Here is a 26,998-nt window from a genome sequence, read left to right on the forward strand (position 1 = left end):
CACTTGTCTTTCTTCTTTTGAGAAATATCTGTTTATTATTCATCCATTTATTGAATGAGTATTATTATTAGGTATTGAGTTTTTTTAGTTCTTTAAATATTCTGGATATTAATCTTCTGTCACAGGAGCAGCTGGCAAAGATTTTTCCGAATTTTTTAGGCTCTCTCTTCACATTCTTAATCATTTCATTAATTTTACAGAAGCTTTTTTATCTGATGGTATCCCATGTATTGGTTTTTGCTTTTATTTCTTGAGCTGTAGGGATCTTTATTAAAGAAGTTAATGTCTGAGCCAATACAATGGAGTTCTGACCCTATGTTTTCTTCTAGCTTCTGGTATAATTCCTAAGTGTTTGATACATTTTGGTCTGACTTCTGTGCAGTGTGAGAGATAGCAGTTTACTTTCATTCTTCTAAATAGGGATATCCAGTTTTCCCAGCATTGTTTTTTACAGCTATCTTTTCTCCAACATAAATTTTTGGTAACTTTGTCAAGAATCAGATGACTGGTAAGTATGTGGATTTGTCTCCTCTTCTTTTCCATTCCATTGATCTTCATGTCTATTTTGATACTGATACCATGCTGTTTTTGTTACTATAGCTTTATAGTATAATTTGAGATCAGGTATTGTGATGCTTCATGCATCATTTTTCTTGCTTAGAATTGTTTTAACTGGGTCTTCTATTCTTCCAAATGAATTTAAGGACTATTTTTTTCTAGTTCTGTGAAGAATACCATTAGTATTTTGATGGGGATTTCATTTAATCTGTATATTGCTTTTGGTCATATGATCATTTTGACAATATTAATTATGCCCATCCAAGAACATAGGTCTTTCCGTTTTCTAAAGCCATCTTTAGCTTCTTTCTTCAGTGTTTTGTAGTTTTTTATTGTAGAGGTCTTTTACCTTCTTGGTTAGATTAATTTACAATTTTTAGCAGAATTCCTGTTGGAGTACAGGATTAGCATTGATGTATGAGTGTTGATCTTGTATCCTGCTACCTAGCTGAATTCATTTATCAGCTGTAGAAGTCTTCTGTTGGGTTTATGGGGGTCTTCTAGATATAGCATCATGTCATCAGCAAACAGAGATAGTTCAACTTCTTCTTTTCCTATTTGTATCTCTTTAATTTCCTTCTGTTGCATGGTTTCTTTGACTAGTTTTTGAGAACTATATTGAATAAAAGTAGTGAGAGTGGATTTTCCTAATTTTAGAGAAAATGCTTCAGTATTTCTCCATTCAGTATGATGTTGGCTTTGGGTTTGTCATATACAGTCTTTAAAATGTTGAGGACAGTTCCTTCTATCCCTAGTTCTCCAGTGTTTTTGTTGTTGTTATTTTGTTTTGTTTTAACAGAAACCAGCACAGAATTTTATCAGAGACATTTTTTGCATCTATTGAGATGACCATATTATTCTTGTCCTTAATTCTATTTATATGGTGAATTACATTTATTGATTTGCCTATGTTGAATCAACCTTGCACTGAACAAGGAAACCCACTTGATAATGATGTATTATCTTCTTGATGTGTTTTTGGATGTGGTTTGCTAATATTTCATTTTCTGCATCTATGTTCATCAGGGATAACAGTCTGTAGTGTTTTTTCCTTGAGGTATCTTTGTCTGCTTTTGATGTCAAGGTTACACTGACTTCGTAAAATTAATTTGTGAGTGTTCCCTCCCTTTCAATTTCTGAAATAATTTGAGGAATACTGATACTCCTCTTTAAAATCTGATAGAACTCAGCTGAGAATCTGTCTGGTCCTGGGATTTTCTTTGTTTGAAGGCTTTTAGCTGCTGTTCAATTTATGGCTTGGTATTGGTCTGTTTAGATGTTCTATATCTCCCAGGTTCAATTTGAGCATATCATGCGTGTCTAGAAATTTCTCAACGTCTTCTGCTTTTTCAGTTTATTAGAGTATAGGTTTTCAAAATAATTTCCAATAGAATAGTCTTCTGGATTTCAGATGTGTCTGTGGTAATATTTGCTTTTTCAATTCTAATTTTGTGTATTTGGGTCTTCTCTCTCTTTTGGTTAGATAAGGGTCTATCAATTTTATTTATCTTTGCAAAGAACCAACTCTTTGTTGCATTAATCTTGTGTATTGTTTTTATCCTCAATTTCATTAATTTTATCTCTGATCTTAATTATTTCCTATCTTCTACTGGTTTTGGAGTAAGTTTGTGTTTCCTTGAGGGAGAACACAAGCTTATTTATTTGGGGATCTCTCTAAAATAAACGCTATAAATGTCTTCTTAGAACTGCTTTCATACTGTCATAGAGATTTTGATATGTTATATCTCAGTTTTTGTTTCTAAGAATTTCTTGATTTCTTCTCTCATTTCTTTTATCACCTTTCTTCAAATAAAAGAGTAGTGTTCAAGCTCCATAGATTTATACAGTTTCTCTTGTTCTTTTTACTGTTGATTTTTAGTTTCATTTCATTATGTTCTCATAGGGTGCATGGGATTACATCTTTTTTTTGTATTTTTAAGACTTACATCATGACCTAGAATATGGTTTCTTTTGGAAAAGATTTCATGAGTTGCTGAGAAGAAGCATATTCAGGTAGTTGAGTTAAAATATTCTGTAGATGTCTGTTAGACCCATTTGATTTATACTATTGTTTAGGTTGAAAATATATTTATTGATTTTATGTTTGGATTACCTCTCTATTGGTGATAAAGGTGAGCTAAAAATCACCCAATATTATTGTATTGGGGTTTACCTGGGATTTCATGTCAAAAAAGTTTAATTTTTTTATGTAAATCAGCGCACTGATATTTGAGGCATATATATTTGTTATCTTTATATCTTCTTGTTGGATTGTCCCTTTACCAGGATGTAGTGGCCTTCTTTGTCTCTCCTGGTTAATTTTTTGCTCAAAATCTGCTTTGTCTGATATGAGAATATCTCTCTGATTGGTTTTTATTTGCATGGAATATTTTTTTCTATCCTTTTACCTTCAGCCTATGGGTGTCTTTTCCTATGAGTCTCTTGCAAACAGCATGTAGTTGGATCATGTTTTTGATCCATTCTGCTAATCTATGTCTTTTAATTGGGGAGTTTTGACCACTTGCATTTATCATTATTATGTATTTATGTTTATAGTTTTCTGCATTATGATTAATTTATTATATATAATTCTGTCTTAATTTCCATTTAGTTGGTTGCTCTTCTAGTGTTTTTCATATATTTGGGAGTTTTGAGGTTTGCTTTTGGGTAACTTGGTTGCAGTTTACCTTTGAGTATTGTCTGCAGTGCTGGTCATATATTATTTTAGATTATTCTTGTCATGGAAAGTTTTTATTTCTCATCACTTTTGAAAGAACTTTGCAGGCTATAGCAAGTTGGATGGCAATTGTTTTCTTTTAGAGCTTAGAATATCTCATTCCAGGCCCTCCTTGCTTTTAGAGTCTGAGTTGAGAAGTGAGAAATGAGCCTTATTGGCTTGCCTATAAAAGTGAACTACTGTTTTTCTCTCACAGTTTTTAGTATTCTCTCCTTGTTTTCTATGTTAGACATTTTGATTATAATGTGTCTTGGAGAGGCTGCTCTGAGCTTTATTATGTGGGTCCTATATGCCTCCTGTATGTGGATGTCTATCTCATTTCTGATAAGGGGAAGCTTTCTGTTGCTATCTCATTGTAAAGATTATTAGTGCCTTTGGTCTATATCTCCATGTTCTCTTCTATCCCTACTTTATATACAAATGCGCAGTGCTCTCTGAAATGTTTGTGATTCAGTGAAAAGAAAACAATTAGAAATTATAAGGAAATTGCTTTAACTTTTCTAATTAATTTTCTAAGGTGAACAAATATTTCAAAATAAACTTTGACATGAACACTATTATATAAATATAAGATCAAAGCTAACTCTCTAAAATTAAGCCAATTCTAATTTCTTTAAGTACATATAGACTGCTCTGGAACATCACATTTTTCACTTCCAGATGGGCTGTCTTCTAATGAAAGAAAACTAAAAGACAAAGAAGATTGATAGCTATATAAAAATGGATTCAATGATCCTTTGAGCTGCAACTGAGAAGAAAGAAAAAATATCATTAGTAATTGGGAGTATATTTCCAGAAATAGAGAGGATTATCTGGTTATTGAATTAAACATACTTAAAAAAAGCAGATGATTAAAAAAACAGAGAAGAAAGAGACTAGTACCTTGACTAATGAGAAATTGTACAGTAGGTTACAATAGAGGAGTGAATATTGAACGTGTTTGGATGCGAATTCCTTCTAATACTGTGACTACATTTAATGATGAATAACATGTGCACAGGGGGGTCTGCATACACAGTTACTTAACATTTCAAAGGATTTTAGAAATCATTTTTGTAATTCAAAGATTTAAAGAAAATGGGAATGGATTTTGAATTCACAATAATGTTATAAGATGAAATAACTTATAAACATTTAATATTGACTTGAATAGATATTAGAGAAAAAGCAGTTATTCTGGAATAAATCTCCTTTAAGCCACAACTTTTTAAATCTAAAACTCTCTCTCTTGTATCTGTTTCCTCATGTACTGGTTACATGTTTCCTCATGTACATGGTTACTCTCCTTGCCCACCCTTAAAAACACTAGCCTATTTTCTTATTACCTTGGCTTCCAAATCACAAGAAACAAAATACCAAATCCTCTCCCCTGCAGCTCTCTCATGCTCTCTCTAGCTCTCTTCGCTCTTCCTCTTGCTTGGTTCCATTCTCTGGTTCCTATTCTCTCTGCTTGCTCCACGTTCTTGTTCTACAAACTGACCTTGAGTAATCAGATAAGTGAGGGAGAAAAAATTATTTTCCCTTTCGATTTCTTAGCTGGGACCTTTATAACAAGATTAATAAGAGAAGGATAAGTTCACTAATGTATATGTCATATGCACATGGAGATTCCCTGGAAATGAGTAATTTTCAAAGAGATGATCAGATGATTCAGAGATGATTCAGACTTAAATAACATATTTAGCCAAAATCAAAGAAAGAAGGTTGTGGAGAAGGCCAAGTATGGGAAACTAATAATAGATGAAGTTTAGTCAGTAAACATTTTTGTGTAGATTCCTCAGTGCAGGAAAAGACTAAGGTCATTTCAGTAATCAATCATTGCTGTTTCTGGTAGAGATGGAAGGTGGGTCACCTTTGTAAATTTATGTCTTACTTTTAAGGAAATATGAATATAGCAGGAATGTTCCTTTCCTTTGCCTTTAACTCAAAATAGTCCTTATTCCAAAGTGGCATATTTGGAGGTGACAAATTCTGGTACCTTTTACATACATTTGCATAAATACAAATATTAATGTTTATAATATTTTTAAATTCTGAAGACAAAAGATGTGAGTCGCATCATTTGTCAACTTTCTTAAACATAGTTTGCTGAAATCATCACATAACATGTTGATTGCAAGAGTAGAAAGAGAAATGAAACTTGAGGTACTCAAAATTATTTTTAGTGTTATCTATGGTTCAGAATTAACCCATGTATTTTAAAACTACAGCCTTTGATATGGTAACCCCCAAACTTCAAAATATTTGTGATCTTCTGCATTTACTTATTTATGTAAACATTATGGCAGTTTTTTTATTGCATTGGATCTGACATGACTTGTATGGGAAACTGAGTTGACCCATGTTAAGTGTTTTGTTTTATAACATTTAAAATCTAGTGCTGAACAGATAGAAATCAGATACAAACTTGAAATAAAATTTCATAGCAAATTTAAACGTTTGAACTTTAAGCACAAATTTATGCTATTGGTGTTCACAAATTTTAATATCATCATTGGAAAGAATAGTACAGTTTATAAATAGTTATATCTCCAGTGATTGAGAACTACACTGAGAATTTTTATGTGTTTAGCAAACATGTACAACTAGTGCATAGATTGATTTGTGTTTTATTTGTATGGTATAAATTTGAGTCAGTCATTAAAAAGAACTATATTCTGCAATCGAAAAGGTCACTGGATATGGATGCTTAAATAATGGAAATTGCTATGAATTTGGAGATCATGCTAATTCATCCTGAACCTAATGAAATCTATTAAGATGAAATAATGCATGGTCTTCTATGGTGATCAAGACTAACCATAAGAGATTAAATCTGATGACCAGGAAAGGGAGCAGTCAGTATGCATATCTGAAGTTTGCCTGCAGGTAAATTGCTTTGTGTTAAACTGAATTTGCTAGCTAGAGCAATTATTTTTCTATAGTATTTTTCCCTTCAGAGACTAACTGCAAACTATACATGTAGCAAATCAACAACCCCCCCCCAAAATGATGTAAAATGTTTTATTATCAATAAAATGCTATTACTGTGAAGGTAACTGAATAGCAAACCAACAACCAAGAGCTGAAAAAAAAAGATATAAAATGTTTTATTATTGATATAATTTGAGGCATACTTATAAAGGTACATTGAATTCCTTGAAGTGAGGAAAATCTAAATGTGTATAACTTCACCCATTAACACACCCTGGCAATATTTCTAATCTCTCGTTTCAGTTAACCATTTATACCAGAGTGGAGGAGGCAGGTTTTTCCACTACCCCTACTCAGAAAACTCTACATTGGTTATTTCAGGGTCACCATGTATATGTTCAAGGGCTTCCTATTTCCCACCAGCTTCCCCTAGATTGAGAGAATTGAAACCTCTATTTTAGGCACCTAGGAGGGTCCTCAACTGCCAAAGAGGAAACTGTCCTCAAAAGAACTTGAGGATGCACAGACAAGCCTCACTTGGGTCAGTCAGTAGACAGCCTCTGGGCCTCTCAGAGAAGGCCCCGGATGGTGCTTGCTTCCATGTGGACCTCTGGCATGAATGACAACTGAGTTGTCATTCATGTTGGGAACTCTACAAAAACTAACTGATCCTGTATCCATAGCTTCCCTGATGCGCAGTGCCCTAGGCCAGGTAACACCTGCCTTTTTACCTCCCCCCATTCTTCTTCACTTGGGAAGTTGTAGTCTTTAGTGTACTGGAAGTCAAGTGCCCGGGTCCTCAATCATTCATTTTAATCTATTATTTACAACAAAAATATTATGATCTTAGTCTCTCTGCAGCTAATAATCTCAGAAATACAAATTGAGTATCCTTTATCCAAATTGCTTGAGACCAGAGTACTTCAGATATAAGATTTGGCAGGGGGGGGGGGTTTGCATAACATGAGCTACCTTGGGGATGGGACCCAAGTATAAACATGAAATTTGCTTAGGTTTCACATACAGCTTACCCAAGGTAACCTGAAGGTAATCTTGTACAATATTTTTAGTGCACCTGTACTTTGACTGCAACCTATCACAGGAGCTCAGGTGTGGAATCATCCACTTTGACAGTCGTTTTGGCACTCAAAATATTTCAGATTTGGAGCACTTTGAATTTTGAATTTTCAGATTAGGGATGCTCACTCCTACGTTAAAATCATCTCTAAAAGATCAAAAATCCTGGGCTGTTCTTTGCACTAAGAACTCCAGAGATCTTTTGATATCTACAACTGTAGTAGTGACCTTTATGTTTTTTTCATTGACTGTGCTGGTATTTTCTGGAAACAACAAAGAATGAAGGACTTAGCTCACTTTAGGGTATGAGGAATGGTTAGAAGAAGGGAAAGGTATCAGTTACTGTGAGATAGAACCACAATCGCTAAAACTACAACTGATTGGATCATTTCTAGTGTTAATTATCTGTGCCACCTTGAGCAAATTAATTTAATTCTCTAGGACTTACCTTAATAAACTGAATTCGTTTCTTACAGATGTTGTAACAAATTACCGCAAACTTGGTGATGTAAAAGAACAGAAATTTCTTCTTTTATAGTTTAGAGGCTAGAAGTCTAAGATGAACTTCACTGAGCTGGATTCAAAATGTTGTCAGAGCCATGCTGTCTCTCAATGTTTGGAGGAGAATCCATCCTGGCCTCTTCCCCCAGGAAAGGTGGTCAATAGCATTTCTTGGTTGTTGACTGCATCACCCCAATCCCTACCTCTGTGGTCACTTTGCCCTCTCCTCTTTGTGTCCAATATCCTTCTGTTTTTTCTCTTAGAAGAATAGATGTGACTGCAGTTAGATTTTATCCAGATTATCTCCCCAATTAACAATTCTTAATTTAATCAATCTTCAAAGTCCTTTATTGCCATATAAGATAAAATTCACAGATTAACAAGATAAATATCTTTCATTCAGCCCACTGTAAATTAGTTTGATAATATTACTGACATGAATATTAAAGAATATATAGTCAACCATCCATTTCCAGGGGCTTCATATCCATGGGTATAACCAACCATGGATTAAAAATATAAGAAAAAAAATGTTTTACTGCACACATTCACATTTCTTCTCATTTTTCCCTGAACAATACAGTGTAACTGTCTACATAGTACTTATATTTGATTAGTAGTATAAGTAATCTGGAGATGACTTAAAGTTTATGAGAGGATGTGAACAGGTTGTATGCAAATATTACACAAATTTATATAAAGGTCTTGAGCATATATAAATTCTGGTAAGTGTAGGCGGTCCGGAAACCAATTTCCCGTGCATACCCAAGAACAGCTGTAGTATATGAAATTTCCTTAGAACAATGTCTAGTATGCCACAAATTCCTCAGTAAAAATCCACCTGTGATGGTTATCTCAATGATAATGCCACAAGAAAATATAGTGGAAAGATTTACAAAAGCAGAATACATTTTCAATGAACATATATGGATAGTCTCACCTCTGGTTATTTGATGTATGCTAACCTTACAACAGTAACATTATTTAAAGGACTGTATCTCTACCTTGAATAATTATAAATTGTGCAGATATATGATAACATGACTTTGTCATTTGTTTCTTTTCATTGGAAATTATGTCAGCAATTTCATCCATCCTGAATTCTTCCCAAGATCAAAGTCAAAGATGTGATATAATATGATTGTCCTTTTTGTGCTTTTGTGTCCTGCCCACCTAGGATACAGATCTGATGACATTCAACATCTCTGTACATCGGTCATGGTGGAGGGAACATGGACCTGGCTGTGTCCGGAGAGTGCTTCCTCCGTCGGCCCATGGCATGATGGATGATTACACCTACGTTTCCGTCACAGGCTGCGTCCTGGACTTCCAGTACCTGGAGGTCATCCACAGTGCCGTCCAAATACTCCTCTCAGTAAGTGTCACTTTTCTGTCATTATCTGATCGGAACCCTTCTCTATTGGTATTTTATATTCACCTACCTGATAGTGCAGCAGAGAAGCACATAGAAAACATTAACAGAGGAAATAGCAGCAATTATGGTGCCATTAGTCATATATAATGGCAGGTTACACCTTTTTCTTCTTGTTATCCACATTTTATTTAGAACCAGCTTGTTGCTATGGTTTCTAACCTGAGATACATTCCACACTCTTCAATGGAATAATGTCACCATCCTCCAGAAGTGGTATGTTGCCCATTATCTCAGAATCTGCCACTAATGTGTTCTTCTACGAATGCTTTAGTTCCAGAGAAAGAATGATGGAAACATACATACTCAATGATTGTTCATCTAATAAATGTCACATTAATAATAATTAAAAATCAAATCCCTCCAGAGATGCACAGCATTTTGTGGTGGAACTCAGTTCCATATAGAGAAACAAAGATAGGAATTGATTTGATTAGACTATAGAAGCTTTATATACCAAGATTCCTTAAAAGTCATTTCTGTCTACCAGACTGTCCCACCCCCAGTTTGACCATAGTCTAGAGAAGAACTGACTTAAAAGGCATAACATCATCAAGAATGATGTTCCTTTAAAACCTACCTAGGATTTGCCAGTTAACTTGAATCAAAATACAATATAGCCATTATCAAGCACACTTTTCACATAAACTGACCATCCCAGTTCTTCTGCCCAGTTGGATAGTCAATCAGAATAGAGACGCAGCCTCGATAATAATCAAATCAGAAATATAAGTGGGACAGAAGAGTGAGCCATGTACCTTGGACTTGTTTCTATAAAGTACTTTGAGAAACCCTTATCATCATTTACTGTATGAATTCTCTGCTGTTATGTAACAAATTGCTCCAAGATGTAATTACTTAAAACACTAGCAATTTATGGTAGAGTGTGTGGGCAGGGATCAGCAGGATAGTTCTGCTTCTCCATTTGAAGTTGGATAGGGTCACCTGGGTGAACCTTTTAACTGGAGCTGTACCGGGACTGAAACATTCAAAGAGGCCTCACTCACCTGCCCAGAGATGGCTGTGGGTTCCCATTCCCCTCCACTTGGCCTCTCAAACTGCAGGAAACTTGATAGTTTCTCTTACTGCAAGACAATGGAGTTCTAAGAGAAACCCCAACAAGCAAGCATTTATCAAGCCTATTCTCCCATTAGCTATCACAGGTCATATGACCAAGACTAGGCTCAATAAAGGAGGGATCAACAGAGAGGCAGAATACCTAGAGGATGTCTCATTAAAGATCACCAAAGTAGCAGCCTTATCTCATTTGCTTACTGCATTAATTATTTTTCTTTAACCTACATGTCTCAAGTTTTAAAATGTTGTTTTAGACCATGTTTGAATTGCAATTTTCTAGAAAAACATAAGAAAAGAATCAAAGATTTTTTTAGTGTTCTAAATCAAAGAGCAAATTTTATATTGAATTCAAAGAAAGGCATTCTATTTCATGCTAATGAGTTTTCTTTCAGACATTTATCAGGAAATTAGATTATTGTAGGTTTCTATTATTACACTTACATAAATAAATATAAGGTACAGTCATTTGTTCACGTAGGTCCATCCATCTTTCTTTAAAGTAGCAGTTACATATGAGTATATATACATTGGAAATGTGTATTTTTTTACTGGAAGCCAATTTTTCCTTAAAATTTCTGAGTTTATTTTAAGGTGTAAAAGAATTATATACTAGACTCTAAATATTCTTATTAATTTTTTTATATCAAAAACATTTTCTATAATCTTTCATCTGTGCAGAGATCACCCTCCTTTAAAAAAAATTGAAAGTGAATTGATAAACCATTTTGTGAATGATGCATGGTGTCCAAATCTTTACAATGTGACAAAATGCTATGGAATCAAAAAGCCATTTTCCCATAGTAACTCCAACCCAAATGAACTGCAAGGTGAAATTATTTGATAAGAAGCTGGACTGTCACATAAAGCATACCCTAAAGGGAAATCTAAGTAAACTGTATGTTACACCTAAAAGCACTTTTCATTTATAAAATGAATTCCTTGATGTATTTTAGTGACCATTCAAAGCTGCCAGTGTTCATATGTAGGTCTGTCTATGCTCTTCCGCCTTCAGGAAATAAAAAAGATTAGACATTGCTCTTTTATTGTATAATACGCCTGACAGACAAAACGTTTAATACTTTATCTTTTATATTAAAATAAAATGTATCCTTAATTTGCTTCACAACTATGATATTACAGTAGTCCTCCCTTATTCCCCCGGAAATATAGTCAAAGACCCATAGTGGATACCTGAAACTGTAGATGTTATTGAATCCTGAAATGTCTTTTCCTATACATACATATCTATGTTAAAGTTTTATTTATAAATTAGGCACAGTAAGAGATTAAAAACAATAACTAACCCTATATCTTAGCAACCTCAGCATGTGATTCTATTTTATTTTTTTTGTGATTCACAAACTTTAACTATTTTACAAAGAGGAAGTACTTTACAGTTTCTCTCTTATATCTGAATTGTCTACATCTTTACTCTTGTCGTTTCAAGTCGATATTAGGTAAAATAAGGATTACTTGAACACAACCTCTGCCACCTGGTTATTCTTTTAACCAAGACACTGCTGACAAATGCAATGGCAGTGTACACATAGATACACTGGGAAGAGGGACGTTTCATGATCTGAATGGGGTAGAGCTAGACAGTGCCAGATTCCATCACACCAATACTCAGAAAAGAGCTACATGCAACTTAAAACTTATGCTTTGCTTTTTCTGGAATTTTCCACTTTGTATTTTCAGATAGAAGTTGAAAGCTGAAAAAAAAAGCAGATAAGAAGGGAATATTTGTGTATTATTGTGCTTGATTTTATGTGGGTTTCTTATATTTACCATTTATTTCATCTGATTCTGAGTATTATTAGAATTTTGACTTTTTAAAATCTGATGACAAAAAAAATATTCCTGTATTCATTGCCTAATTTGTGCTGAATTCGGTACCTTATTACTGTAAAACAGAGGCAATGGTCACAATGTTTAACAGCCTGTTGCTGGTGGGACAGGTAATAGCCAATCAAGTGGATGCAGAGCTTTGAGATGGGACAGGGTACTGAAGGCTTTGCTGCACCCGGGGTAATTTCTTTAACTAGAAAGACAAAAATGTCTAGAAGAACCCAGGGGAGAAACTGTCAGAAATGGCCAGGATGATGGGGGCAGAGTAGGGAAGTTCCTTGGGGTTTCAGGGCATCAACTCTCCACCAAATGAGAGGGAACTGTTTGAATGATTTATTCATGGATGCAACTCTGCTGGTGAATTGAACAATTCTGTACTTAAGACTAGAACTTAAAATTGGAAGAAAGGATAGCGCCCCCCCATCTTGAGCATTGCACAGGAACAGGATAAAGGCTTGTTGTCAATGAATAAAAAACAAACAAAAATTAGCAGAACTTGCAAAGGCGACCACGGATGAGTCTCTGGTAAGGGACTGTCACAGGACAGTTAGGGAGCGTCCTTGTCACCCACCCATTCCCCAGCACAGGAACCCAGCACTCTTGCCCATGCCCTATGGCAAGCACTCCCTTCTCAGGTATGAAAGAAGAAAAGCACAAGGTTGAGAGAAGGTTCCTGTTGATCTAACTCCACCTATTCCTATTCCAAGGCTCCCACAAATTGTCAGCAATACCAACTTGAAGATCAGTGCAGAATCAGTGGGTTCTGGACAGTGTGAGGAGAAACAAAATAAAATCTATGTAGAAGATGAGAAATCAAAGACTGTTTCCAGGGGTCCAGGTTTAAAATGATATTACTCTCCCTCTCTAGCTGCAGATTCCCTGCCTCATTCATCATTTCTTACCTGAAGGATGGCTATTAAATTCCTAAATAATATTCTGTGGCCCAGTCCTGCCCCACCTGTCAAGCATGTCCTTACTTCTAGGGAGATATTTGCAAAGTGCTAATCTGATCACCCACTTTCTGGAACCTGGAAAACATTAAAACGAATGGATGTCTCTTTGGAGTTAATTTCACTTATATGTTGTACTGAATCATCAATGTCAAGGTATTCCTTCTTAGATCTGATATGTAACAAACCTCTTTCTTTAACATCTTTGGAGGTTGTCACCATGCAGGTCATAGAGCTCTGCAAATCAGTTTTCCATCATCCCTGTGTCCTTTATATTGTATCTCTCTATCCACATCGATATCCATTCTCTCTGCCTTTCATACCAAATGTGTTCAGTCTAACAGTAAATCAAAACTCTATAAAGAAAGGTAAAACATAATGTTAGTACACCAGGGATCCTGTGAAAACTTGCCTTTGAAAGATTGTATGAATATCTGGTCCTTCACCTGTAAAATCAGTTGTACAATCACAGGAGCAGGTAACACCACTGCTAATTCAGTCACATATGCTCACAAGTATAAAAAGGCGAATCAAAAAATGATGACATTTAAGTTTTTGATGTAAGTTTCAATTGCTATCAATAGTATCTGTCCAAAGATGTAAATCCAGTTAAAAGTTGTTATTTAATTTCTGTACTAATACTTGCATTTATTTAAAGAAACTCTCTCAGTATGTGCCTTAAAATGTTCTAAGTGCTTTACAAGGATGAACTTATTTAATCCTTATAATGACCCACAAGGTAGATATAATTATATTCATTCTACAGACATGGAAATTGAGACTCAGAGAGGTTGAGGGATTTGCCCAGATTCACATATCCTTTAAGAACTTGAAGGTGGACCTCAAATACAGGCAGATGAACTTCGCAGTTCATGTTCTCAACCACATCACTGAACATCCCCTCATGAAATGGGAAAGGAGAGCTTTGAATTTTCTTAAAGTCCTTTGCCGAGTACAGTAGTAAACTCTCAGAGCTATAAGGTTCTAAATCTCCTGCTAGGTTGATAGGGTTTTCTTTGGCAGCTTCAGTATTAGAAAGTAACAATAAGAGTGCATATATCTGAGATTTATAAGATGTATAGAGAAAATAATTAAAAATGTTCAACTGGGGCTGGGGTTGTAGCTCAGTGGTTGAGTGCTTGCCTCACATGATGTGGCACTGGGCTCAATCCTCAGCACCATATAAAAATAAAATTTTTCTTTTAAAAAAAAAGTGGAAGGTTTCAATGTTTGTAAAATGCTAAGTATACCACACTTTTTTTTTGGGGGGGGGTGCTTGCTGGGGCTTTCTAGGTGCTGGAATGAGAAAGGAGATTACAGCCACTTCTTCTGCCCCAAATTCTTCCCAGAATTCTCACTTTACCCAGAGAATCTATTTTTCTATATAATAGACGATTTCTGCCTATGCCCATTTTGAGCAGCTTCTCAGAGCTGCATAGAAACATTAAAGATTTACAACAGTTGTTCCCTATATGCCATCTCTAGTCTCTGTTTTCAGTTCCATCCTCAAAATATCAACAGTTGGTTTAGATTTCCACTTTCCCAAGAAATCCTTTATTAGACAATCAAAATATCCAGAGGATTTTGTGGTTGTGGAGAAGAATTACCATGTCAACAGTCTTCAAAACACTTTGGCAATACATTTTTGTTCAAGAAACCAGGATATGGATGGTCAGTAAAATAATTTGGACTTGGTCTCTATTTGACGAACTTTGATTTTCAGTCATCTTTTTCTCAGTCTGTGTCTTGGAAATGCACATACTTTTTTATAGTTTTATAGAGATATAATTCTGATGCCACACAGTTCATCCATTAAAAGTATATAATTTCGTAATTTTTATTCTATTCACAGATATGTATGGCCAACACTGTAGTAAATTTAGTATTCATTCATTACCTCACAAAGAAACCCTGCCCCACCCCTTAGTTATTACAGCCTATATCCCCAGTCTAACCCTAAGCAACTACCAATCTACATTTTTTCTCTGTAGATTAACCTGTAAGGAACATTTCATATAATTGAAAGTGCTCTGTGTCTTCTTTTGTATCTTTTTTTTCACTTAATGTAGTGATTTCAGGGTTCACCCATGCAACATATATCAGCATTTTGTTCATTAATATGGACAAAGAATATTCTATAACACTTGCTTTTAATGCACATTCTGTTATACACATACAATATTTAACAAATTTTTCAGACTATTTAAATTTATGTAGCCCTCACCTGCCCATTGATAAAACCCAAAGTGAAATTTAGACCATCTACTATGCACTCCTCTATATAATATCACATATTCTTTTTCTGGAAATATCTGGGTTACAGATCAAATTCTTAGCTCTTATAAAGATGTGTGGTCTTGTATAAGCTTAAAACTCACTGTTGCCAATTGGTGTATACCACACCTACGAGTTTTAATAATTGAAAGCATGTGAACATTTAGAGGTCAAAGTCCTGTTCTACCATAACATTCTCTGTAATGATATGTATATGATTGGATCTTATTCTGTAAGTTAATAAGTTATCACAGACATTTGTGTCTCCAACCACAAATCTCATTCCATTTTCAAACAATAGAATTGATTCCCCTAAGCTCTGATGCTCATGATTACCCTAGACATGTTTTCAGGTCTTCATAAATTATTACTACCCTCGTATTTTTAAATAATCTTCCAAACATGGATTATTAAATGCATAAGTGAGTTGTGACATTTGGTAGACTTAAATACAGTTTCAACAGAGAAATGCAAAGCTTAATTAGAAACCATATCTAGCACAAAAGCCATTAATATATAAAATCGGAAATCTGTTTAATAATTAATCAAAACAAACATTGTGACTGTAGGCTTATGGAGATATTAGAGGCAAGAAATTTAATTTTATTGACACTTTACTTAGGGTAATTTAATGTCATTCAGATGTTGGCAGATTTTTCATCTTTATCCCTAGGTGATAATAACTATTGGCTTGAAAATGTAGCTTTTCATAATGAGAATTAATACAAAACATTTACACTTTTTCTTTAAAAGACCAAATTTTGTATAAATTCCATAAAATAAAACTTGTCATGTCACATTTTATATTCCTTCTGAATGAAAGTAAGAAATTTCCTGTTTCAGAAAAACATATTTAGTAGGCCCCCACTCTACACAAAGCCCTATGTTGAGAGGTTGAGGTGACATGATGGAAGTAAATGGAATCAAATTGAATTTGACATGGTCATACCCACAGTCTTTTGTCCTACTATGAGACATCCAGCAGGCAATCAAAGTGCTGCACTTTGGATGCAAAGTAAAAGAACTACAATTAATTTCTAAGTGCTACTGGGACTCACAGGGAAAAGTAGCATTCAGGGAAGTTGTGATGTTTGACTTCTGTCTAGAGTTTTCTCTTGGAAGAGAAAGGGAAAGGAATTCCACACGGAAGGAGAACTAAAAACAAGAACTTAGGGGGAAAGTGTGCAGTTCATTTTGGTTGAGTGAATGGTGTAGGCATGGAGCAGTGGCTTAAACCCTCATGATAACCATGAGAGGGTTGACTGCCACATTACTGTGTGGGTTTGACTAATGCTGTATTGTATGCACTCCTGGGAGTTTCACTATGTAACTTAACAGAGAAAACTGTTGGAGAAATTCTACTGTTAAATGAAAAAAGTTACTGAAGGCAAAGAAAGGGGGAGAAATTCCTCCACATTAAAGAGGACTGAAGATGCATGACAATTAAGTGAAATGTGTGATCCTAGACCAAAGTAATAGTGAGAATATCGTTGAGATTTGTATAAGATCTATGGATTAAAAAACAGTATTGCACCAATGCTGGTTTTCTTTTTTAAAAACCTTGGACTGGGGGCTGGGGATGTGGCTCAAGCGGTAGTGCGCTCGCCTGGTATGCGTGTGGCCCGGATTCGATCCTCAGCACCACATACCAACAAAAGATTTTGTGACCGCCGAGAACTAAAAAATAAATATTAAAAATTCTCTCTCTCTCTTAAAAAAAAAACTTGGACTGTGAGTATGTAAGATGCTGAACACTTAGGAATCTAGATGAAGTATATATTGGGAATCCTTCATACAATTTTTCCAAATTCTCCCTAAGTCTGAAAATATTGCAAAATGAAACTAAAATGTTAATAATTAAAAACCTGCATTCCCAGTTTTCTAAAACAAATACTTTGATAAATAATGGAAAAATTTAAGGTTACAAAGTATCAGTGAGAACAGAAATCAAAGGAGAAATCTAAAAATATTACAGAGGCTTGGCAGTTAAATGCACAGAAAGGTGAAGAACAAAGCAATGTTTGGCTTGCATGCCCAGCAAGGACAGAGAAAGCTTTATATCCATAGAGCAGTTGAAAGAGCTGGGTTGACAGAGAGAATAAGTGAGTTTTGATGAGTCTTGACTCTGTCCTCACTTAATATTTAAGGGATGGATGGATGGATGGATGGATGGATAGATGGATGGATGGATGGATGGATGGATAGATAGATAGATAGATAGATAGATAGATAGATAGATAGATAGATAGATAGATATTAAACTAATTGCCTATTTGTGGTAAAGAACTAACCTCTATTTTTCTTTGGATCAGTATAACCTCTTCATTGCAATGAGTAGTTAGGAAAGGGAAGTTAGAGGCAATGCAATGTTATCCAAAAAATGCACAGGAATTCAAATATGAACTTTTGAGAATGGATTTCTTTTCTTTTTTCATATATATCAGAACTTAAAGCAACATTTGTTTATTATTAAAGTTTTTAGAATTTTTCTCTTTAAACACTGTCCCTGGAGAGTTTCAAATGGTTCCTCAAATTCTAGCACCATAGGATTATTGGTAAAGACAGGGTTACCCATCTTCATTTTTCTGGTACCTGTATAATAATGAAGATATACAACGAACTTTTTCAAAATTGTATTCTCTTTGTCAAGTAGTCAGACATTTCCTCTGACCAAATATCATGTTAATAAATGAAAATAATAGGCTTATGGCTAAAGCATCAAGGTTATTGCCTGAGCCCAGTATGTGACACTTGCCTTTAATTCCAGTGATACAGGAGGCTGAGATAGGAGTATTGCAAGTTCAAGGCCAGCCTCAGCAACTTAGTGAGACCCTAAGCAACTTAGTGAGGGCCGGTCTCTAAATGAAAAATGAAAAAGACTGGGGATGTGCTCAGTGGTAAATTGCCCCTAGGTTACCCTATCCCCCCAAAAAAAATCATTGTTTGAATTTTTAGTTTTCATGTAAATGTTTATTATTTTGAAAACATATTCAATATGATACCTTACTAATTTAATTTTATAGAACCTTTTTGGGAGAGGGAATGACCAGCGGTTGAACCCAGGAGTGCTTAACAACTGAGCCACATCCCTATCCCTTTTTATTTTTTATTTTTTTATTTTTAAACAGGGTCTCACTAAATGGCTTAGGGCCTTGCTAAGTTGTTTAGGGCCTCACCTCACTAAGTTGCTGAGGCTGGCTTTGAACTTGCAATCCTCCTGCCTCATCCTCCCAAACCACTGGGACAATTATAAAGAACTTTGGGGGAATAAGTTTTTCCAGAGATCTAAACGTAGTCAGTCTTCAGTATTGAAACTCTCTACATTTTATTAGAGTTTGGAAGTGAATCCAGAAATCAAATTACAGTTGAGAGAACAGCCCTGCAGACAGGTAAGAGATAATGAAAGCCAGAGCCAGAATAGCAAAGGAGAAATGGAAGTAAAGTTCTATGGGACAGTGGTCAAATCAGGATAACTTGGTCACTCATTAGATTAGAAGGCAATGAATGGAAAGGAAACTCTCAAATATAATACTCAGGTTTTGAACCCGGGCAACACATAAAATTACAGTGCATTACACAAAGAGAGAAATAATGGACAGAAGTCATTGGGAGGCAAACTTAGGTCATTTTATTTAATCAATCACATAATAAAAAATTACAAGAGTTTAATTTCAGGAGGTGGTTAAAGGAAAGATTCCTGGCAATCAGGGACCTTGACCAATGCTGGGAAGGACTGAAGCCTCTGGACCCAGCAAAGAGGGTGGAGGGGTAGTTCTCTCTAAATGGTCAATGTGAGATATTGCTCAGGATTTCTATTCATATCTATTACATCCTACTCTTCCTTAGTTTCTTCATTTACCCTTGTAGGTTTACCCTAAAAATACATTTTTTTAACCTGTTTTTACCCAGAGGGACTTGACACCTTGCTATGGACATAACAGATCTCAATTGACATTGCATCCACTACTGGCATGTGAGACATTTATGTACCCGTATACAAAGCTAAGCAAGACGGTTGTAGAGACTCAAAAGTCACATGAAGGAAATGAAACTATGCTGTAAAGGAGTGTCTTAAGCTGTGTATGCACAAGTCGTCTGAGCCCTGTAGCTGCCTGCTCTGGAGTAGGGGCTCTAGGTATGGCTTCTGACCATCTCCAGATACTTGAGGATTTGATTGTCTGACTCCAGCTTAAAGTATGCTTGCATCTTGCTTCTAGATTATTGTCAGAAGCAGCTTTTAAGATCACCAAAAAGAATCGAGAGGTGGAACTTTCTAGAGTTTACAGAGCAAGTTCTGTGACTGATGTTATGCTATATGCTAATAAAAATTGATAACGTGTGAGACGATTTATACTGAGACTCTTGATTTCTGGGGAAAAAAAAGTTATTGGAGAGGAAAAATTTTGGCCCCTGACTTCCTCTAAACATCTATTTCCCCAAAAGACGTTGATGATTTATAAACGATCAAACTGGTTTAGTTGACACTTGTCAGAGTAGCCCAGAAAGACTTTGCTTAGGAGGTGTCATTTGAGCTGCGGCATGAGTGAAGTCATTCAAAAGTAAGACCAAGAATAGTCCTGAAGAAACAATGGCTCCCATATCTAGGAAGAATGAGGGAAAGAGGAAATCAGAGAAGCACACAGGCATTAAAGGAAAGGTGACACCATATGATTCCAAGACACTAGGACAATGTTCTGTATTTCCATCAGGAGGGTGGCATTGTCTGTCTGTATTTGCAAATGTGACTGGAACTACTGAGAGAAAAATGTAGAAGACAAAAGGACATGGGTGGAAATGTAAGTATAAAGAGAAATGCCTAGACAACAATTCCTACAGGAAGAGGAAAGGTGGTAGGTGAGAAAAGGAATAAATAAGTATGGAGTTTAGGCTTTGCATTTGAGTAATAGGGTAGATGATGCCGACAGTAACCAAAAAGAAAGAGCCCAGCAATTATGCTCCACTGATAGCTTTTCTCTCTTCTTGTAAATAATAGTTTAAATAATTAGAGAAACCTCTCTAAATATACCATGAAACTTACATGTTCAGTCTAAAAGAAGTATCTTCCAGAAATTGAAGGTCTACCTTCTCAGACTAGGAAACACTGATATTCCAGTAGGTCAGAACTGATTGTCATTTCATAATGGCTTAAAGCAATTTGTTCAGTATCAGCCATCCACATTTAACTAAAAATAATATTGCTAATAAGAAATTGATTAATGTAAATAACTTGCATTTAAAATTGATTTATATAAAACTCAAGAAAATATTTGCAATGCATAATTATCACTTAGTAGCAAAGATAATCAGAAACTCCTGTATACAATGAAACATGAACAAATTAAAATCTCAGGATACACAATAGCTTTTTAATTAATGCACTAAACTAATCCAAATAAACTGGAACTGTGGTGCAAGGCTCTGCTCCAAAAGGCTTTAAAGCCAGTGCTTATAATAACAAGAATCATAGTTACCCATTTATTAAACATATCCTGTGTGCCTGGCATCCTCCTTTGAAGTGCCATTATGCATAATGTGAAACATACTAGAAGTTAATGTGATATATACCAGAGACAATAAAGCCGAGTCTCTCTCTCTCTATATATACACACACACACACACACACACACACACACACACACACACACACACACACCTGCCAGCATTTCTTTGAGCATCTAACTTTCAGATGGATGGAAAGTCCCTGCTTACTCCAAATTCTTCTGTTTTTAATGTAAACTGTGTTCTCATTTTAATCCTTTCTTCCTGGAGTTCATGGTAAATTCAGTTTTGATCTTTCTTGACCATTGAGTTGGAATTTGTATAGGAGCTAACCTGTAAAAAAGAATGAATTAATAAAAATGCAATACCACTCATATAGGGAGCTAAGTACATTAACCATAATATGCTTCTTGCTATTGCAGATGAGTCTGTTAGATATAGTTGAACAAAAGTAAGCTTTAAACCATATTCACGTATAATCAATATATAATTATAAAATATTTAAACATATGTACACCATCGTGTGAAATATTTTTATCTATTATATCAAATTAAATACTTTATATTCTATTCCAATATAGGTCTTGTTTTATAGAATTAGTATTAGCATTAAAGTAATACTATTTCAGTATGATTTTTTAAAATATACTTGGAAAATGTGACTAAAATTTTATCATCATCTCAAAGCATTTATTTCTGAAATGTTTCAGTACTAATTTGCAATGAAGACTTGAATTTTGGGCTGGGGATGTGGCTCAAGCCATAGTACACTCGCCTGGCATGTGCGGGCCGCTGGGTTTGATCCTCAGCACCACATAAAAGTAAAATAAAGATGTTGTGTCCACAGAAAACTAAAAAATAAATATTAAAAAATTCTCTCTCCCTCTCTCTTTTTTGTTAATTTCCACAGTAGTTACACACAACAAATATTGATTGAGAATTTATTTTCACCTTGCACTAAAACAGGAAGATTCGTAACTCAATATAACTGATATAAAACATGTTGACATTGTCCCACATGGATGATTATTGAAGACATAAAAAAAAGCATCTGATGCAGACATTGCTCTAAGCACTTTATAAATGTCAACTTATTTAATCTTTATAACAATTTTATTATTAGTCTCATTTTACAAGCAAGAAAACTAAGGCAAGGAAGTGCCGTAGAGCCTGACCAAATTTACACAGCTAACAAAGGGCAGAAATGAGATTTTAAATCTTCAGATTCTCTGATAAAATTTATCAACAGTGGCTTCCAGTGAGAGACAAATGACCTTTCAAATCCTTTTTGAAATTCAAGGGTGAGACACAGTTTCTGTTTCCCTAAACCACATGCTAAAATGGGGGCTTGATGCAGGAGGTGATCTCAGAAGTAAAGTGAGAAATGAATGTGCAAAGCTGGTAAAGGGTGGGCTCTTGAGCAAGTTATCATGGTAGAGCTCCAGACCCTGGGGCTTTCCCCCCTCAGTCCTGTGTGTGTTCTATACAGCTCAGAACATCCCTACTGAGAAGCAGAGAAACTGGAGCATGTATTTAACAAATCCATTCCTTCTTTGAGGGCTTCCTAAGAATATTAAATCCCTGGCATCTTCTGATGTCCTGCCCAACACCTGAAAAGTCTCCAGTGGGGTCAGAGAAATCCCTCAGTCCTAAGAATGCAGTGATCATTATATAGAAGATCTGCCCACTATAGTTTAATATCAACTCACAGGTGGACTAAGGGAATGGAGAGATGCAGATGGGTGGCATGTGCTCCAGATGGAACAGCAGAAAACTCTGCCCCTCAGCTTCTATGCCCTCCAGTGTTTATAACAACATCTCAGTTGCTTTTGGAAGAGCTACACATCCACTCCCTCTGCTGTAGTGAAGATGGGCTCACTACTCTTCTGCTCCCAGATTGGACATCAGCATGTTCCTTCCCCTAAACCCAGTGATTGGTTCTCAACTGCTAGGAAAATAGACTCTTCCCTCTAAGGCTAAGCTAGGAGGGCATGCCACTGGAGATGCTGGTGGCCACCTTGCAGAGAGCACCTACCAGAGAGAAAACAGACACAGAGGAGAGGCAGACAGGCAGATGACCCATGCATTCCCAGCCATGTCTACACCTGGAGTTCTCTGTTAGAGAAGTCAGTAAATTCTCTTCTGTGTTTAAATCAGAGGAGTTTCTCTTACCAGTCATACTTCTTCATCAAAAATTTTTGGAATGCCTACAGTGTTTTAGTTTTTGAGTGTTAATTTTACACTTACTTAGAACCTTAGGGTTTTTAACTGAAAGGGGACTTTGAAGTCATCTAGCCCCCTCTTCTCACAAGGTGGGATGCCTCTGTGCTCTACAAGTTGACAGCCACTAACCACATGTTGCTATAGGGCTGGTGGAACACAGCAGGTCCAAATTAAAATGTACTGTAAGTATAAAATACACACTGGATTTTGAAAACACTACAAAAAAGGGAAGATAAAATATCTCACTGAAATTTTACCTATATCGATTATTTGTTGAAATAAATGCAATTGGAATATATTGGATTACATACACTATACTATTAAAATTAGTTTTTCCTATTCTTTTTTATCTTTTAATGTAACTACTAAACAATGTGAAACACATGTCACCCACATCGCATTTCTATTAATGCTGGTCTGTGGCATCTCTAACAAATATTGGTGCAAGCCCTGCTTAAACATGCAGCTCATTACCCCTCTAAGCAGTTCCATCTATTATTGGATGGTTCTAAGTGTTAAAAATGATTTTTTGTCTGTAGATCCCAAAATTCATCACTTTGAACATCCAGCTATTGGTACTAGTTCTGTCTTCTGTGTATCACAGAGAATCTGCTCCTCATTCATACTCAGCTCTTCTGATTTCCATTCAACCCAACTCTTATGTAATAGACATCACAGACATTTTTGACAAATGTTTTGCTAGCAGGATCCTGTATTTGCATTAGCAATAGTGGCAGGTTTGTTAGTCATGGTCTTTTTGTGTCTAAAGCTAAATGTGGCCCTGTTGGTATGCGAAGCTACAGCTGAGGCACAGACTTCTATGGCTTGGAGAAAGGCAGGAGATAAGGTTATTCAGCAGGGATGCTATTCCCTGTCCTGAGTTGTATTATGGGAAATGAAGCATAGACTTTGAGCTAAGAAAGGGACAGTTATCAAATGAAGAGGGCAATTCTGAACCCATTTCAGCACACAATAGTCTCTTCTAATATTACCTGCTCCAACGCAGCCTCGTGGAAGCAGACTGGGGCTAACAACTGGTAAGGTGGTTTTCTTGTCATTAGTGTCCTTAATAAAACTGCTGAGAAAGTTAATTTTATTTTTAAATGTAAAAACCCAAACAACTAAGATGGAGTGCAGCAGTATGTCATGAAGACTTCAAGTTTCCAGTTCTTGAAGGCTATCCTTAGGATTAAACACAAGTCAAATCTTTCAAGAAAAAGCATTCTAAAAGTCTATTCTCTGTAGTCTAGATTTATTCAAAGTATTTTCTTCATTACAATGTTGTAGCCATCTAAGCTAAGTTAAATATTTTTAAATTTGGATGCTTTTTATTTTGGCAAATTAATACTTTTGAAAATAAAAAACACATCTGTCCAAAATGGTTTTTTTTTTGTTTGTTTGTTTCTCATTGTTTCATCTTACATTGCATCATTAATCACTAGAACTGACAATTCTGTCTAGGGATCAAATAAAAATTTTTCTGATCTGGGGAAAAATGTTTTATTGCAAGTAAATTTCCTAATGAAAAAAGTTAAATAAGACAAGTTTTAAAGTTCATACCAGGCACTAATTAGAGCAGCTGGAATTTTTGACGCAGTCATATGCCCCAATTATACATGTATGTAATTTGAGAAATAATAAATTGTGTGGTAATAAATTTAATTTAAAGTATCTGTGGATGCTTGTGCAACCCAAGGCCTTTTTCTATCCCATAATTGTCTTATTTCAGTTTTAATTAACAGCCACAAGTGAAAGCTCTATCTACATAACGCCCAAAACATTCAGTTAATTCAACTTGTTCAACTCAGATAATTCAACAAGAAAAAAGTTACATCAATGAATTGACAAGCTAATTTATTCAAAGCAGTAGATCAGACAGTCCAAGAAGGTTTATAGAACTAGTCTAAAAAAGCCAGGGCTCCCATCCTATCTTACATCCTATCAACAAGCTATTTTGCCCCTTCTTCCACTTAAAATGCATGATTTTTGCTATTCATGGGGCCTCTCTTCCTCCATTTCCAGGAGTCTTGTCCAGGTCATCAAAACCAAAGTTCCTAAAGTCTGCCTTTTTTCTAGAGCATTCCTGGGACAATCAAAAGGGGTTAGGTGATTCCTCTCAATAGTTTAGGAATTTAGTCATCTTCAGAAAATCTTCCCAATATATACCTTCTTCTTTTCTACCATAGAATATCTAGGCAGTGCAGTCCCAGTGGCCTTTCTCTCTTAGGATCCATACAATATGGGGTGACCTTCAATTTTTCCACCCTTCTAGTATTCATTTCTAGTCATAACCCACCGCTCTTACCTGGAGTGTGAGTAGCACCTGAGACCTGCTTCTAACCAGTATCTTATGACAAAGATGATGAGACATGACATGTTAGGTTATATGGCAAAAGGGCTGGGATGCCAGTCCCAGGATTACTTTACATTACATTGGACTAGGAGTCTGCGCATGGGCCGTGGAGAACTGCGGAGACCCAAGCTCTCCAGAGATCTCCGGCTGACCTGGTGCCTGCATGCCTAGGCAAAGAAGACCTGGAGATCATAGAATAGAATAAGAGCCAGAACACATTACATGTTTTCACTTATATTCTCACCCATAACAGGTAAATTACACAGACAGAAAGCAGATAAGTGTTTGGGATTAGGGGAAAAGGGAGGAATAAGAAGGATTATTAATGGAAATATGATTTCTTTTTGGAATGATTTGAATGTCTTAGAGGTAGATTGTGGTGATGGTTGCAGAGTTCTGTGGATATGCTAAAAATAACAGAGTTATATAATTTAAATGTGTGATTTGTGTTATTTTAAATTATATCTCAATAAAACTGTTTACCAAAAAAAGGATTATAGACTATGACCAAGGTAAATGTATTCCAGGAATGCAAAACTAGTTAACATCCAAATATCCAGTCTTTTCATGCTTCTTTTCCCTGTTAATAATACTTTGAATAAAGATATTGTCATCTTTTTTTAGAAAGTTTTTAAGAGAGAATACTCTTTTAGTATAAAATCAAACTTGAAGGTAACACAGGAAACAGACAAATGGAACTGAGACTGTGAAACTTATTCCTCATAAATCCAGTTAGAGAGCATGGCTTTAGATAGGCATCTAAATTGGCTTTCTAATACCTGCCTCTCAAATTCAGCACCCTAACAAGGGGACAGCCAGCATCCCCCATGGGGCCAGTATTAAATGACAGACACCAAATCTGCAGGCAGATTGGCTTTCTCATCTCCATCTTAAGTGCACCCTCCCCCAAAAAGATATAGACTCAAGTGCCTTCAAATTCAGGAAAGAAATTTTATTCCCTCCAAACATATAAACAAAGAATGGAGATAGAATCTCTCCTAATAGTTCAAGCAGTTTTACGGAGCCACTTATTGTAGACCAATGAAAAATCCTAATTAAAACTTATTATCACAAATAAATGTTTGTGGAAAGAATAAACAATTAAAAATATCTGCATTTTATAGTGTAGTACTGAATTGTTTTTATCCTATCTGGGGTAATATTTTTTTAAAGGAACATTCTATTTTTATATATTGGGGGAGGGGTATCTTGGGGATGACCAGAGCTTTCTAGTGAATCCCTTCCCCATCCTAATACTCCTTAGGGGTTGCCACCTTCTCCTAGGGTGTCCAAGTTCTGCTTCACTACACCACCTTGTTATATAGAAGGATACCTACTTCTATAGAAGGATGCGTGTCAAATTACTTAGCAAAGTTGAAGAAAAAACACCTTCAGTGTCCATCATAGGGGATCCAGGGAGTAGTAACAGAAGGGCACAAAAAAGAGAATTGTCTTGTAATTGCATTCTGTCAAATAGCTAGATAAGCAGCCAGCAGTTTTGCATTAGAATGCATTTGGTTATCCCATTTACAATGGGCTGGTAATCCCATAAATAT

General features: G+C 35.6%; 1 protein-coding gene across 2 annotated transcripts in view; it reads left to right on the forward strand.

The window, feature by feature from the left end:
• Nkain3 (sodium/potassium transporting ATPase interacting 3) overlaps positions 1-26,998 on the forward strand; it is a 601,616-nt gene that overhangs the window by 439,963 nt on the left and 134,655 nt on the right. For both annotated transcript variants that reach the window (XM_021724914.3, XM_021724915.3), the window contains exon 4: positions 8,964-9,161. In XM_021724914.3, coding sequence (XP_021580589.1) covers positions 8,964-9,161 — 198 coding nt within the window. The remainder of the gene's footprint in view (positions 1-8,963; positions 9,162-26,998) is intronic.

Source organism: Ictidomys tridecemlineatus, chromosome 7 (assembly GCF_052094955.1).
Source record: "Ictidomys tridecemlineatus isolate mIctTri1 chromosome 7, mIctTri1.hap1, whole genome shotgun sequence".
Taxonomy (NCBI): Eukaryota; Metazoa; Chordata; class Mammalia; order Rodentia; family Sciuridae; genus Ictidomys; species Ictidomys tridecemlineatus.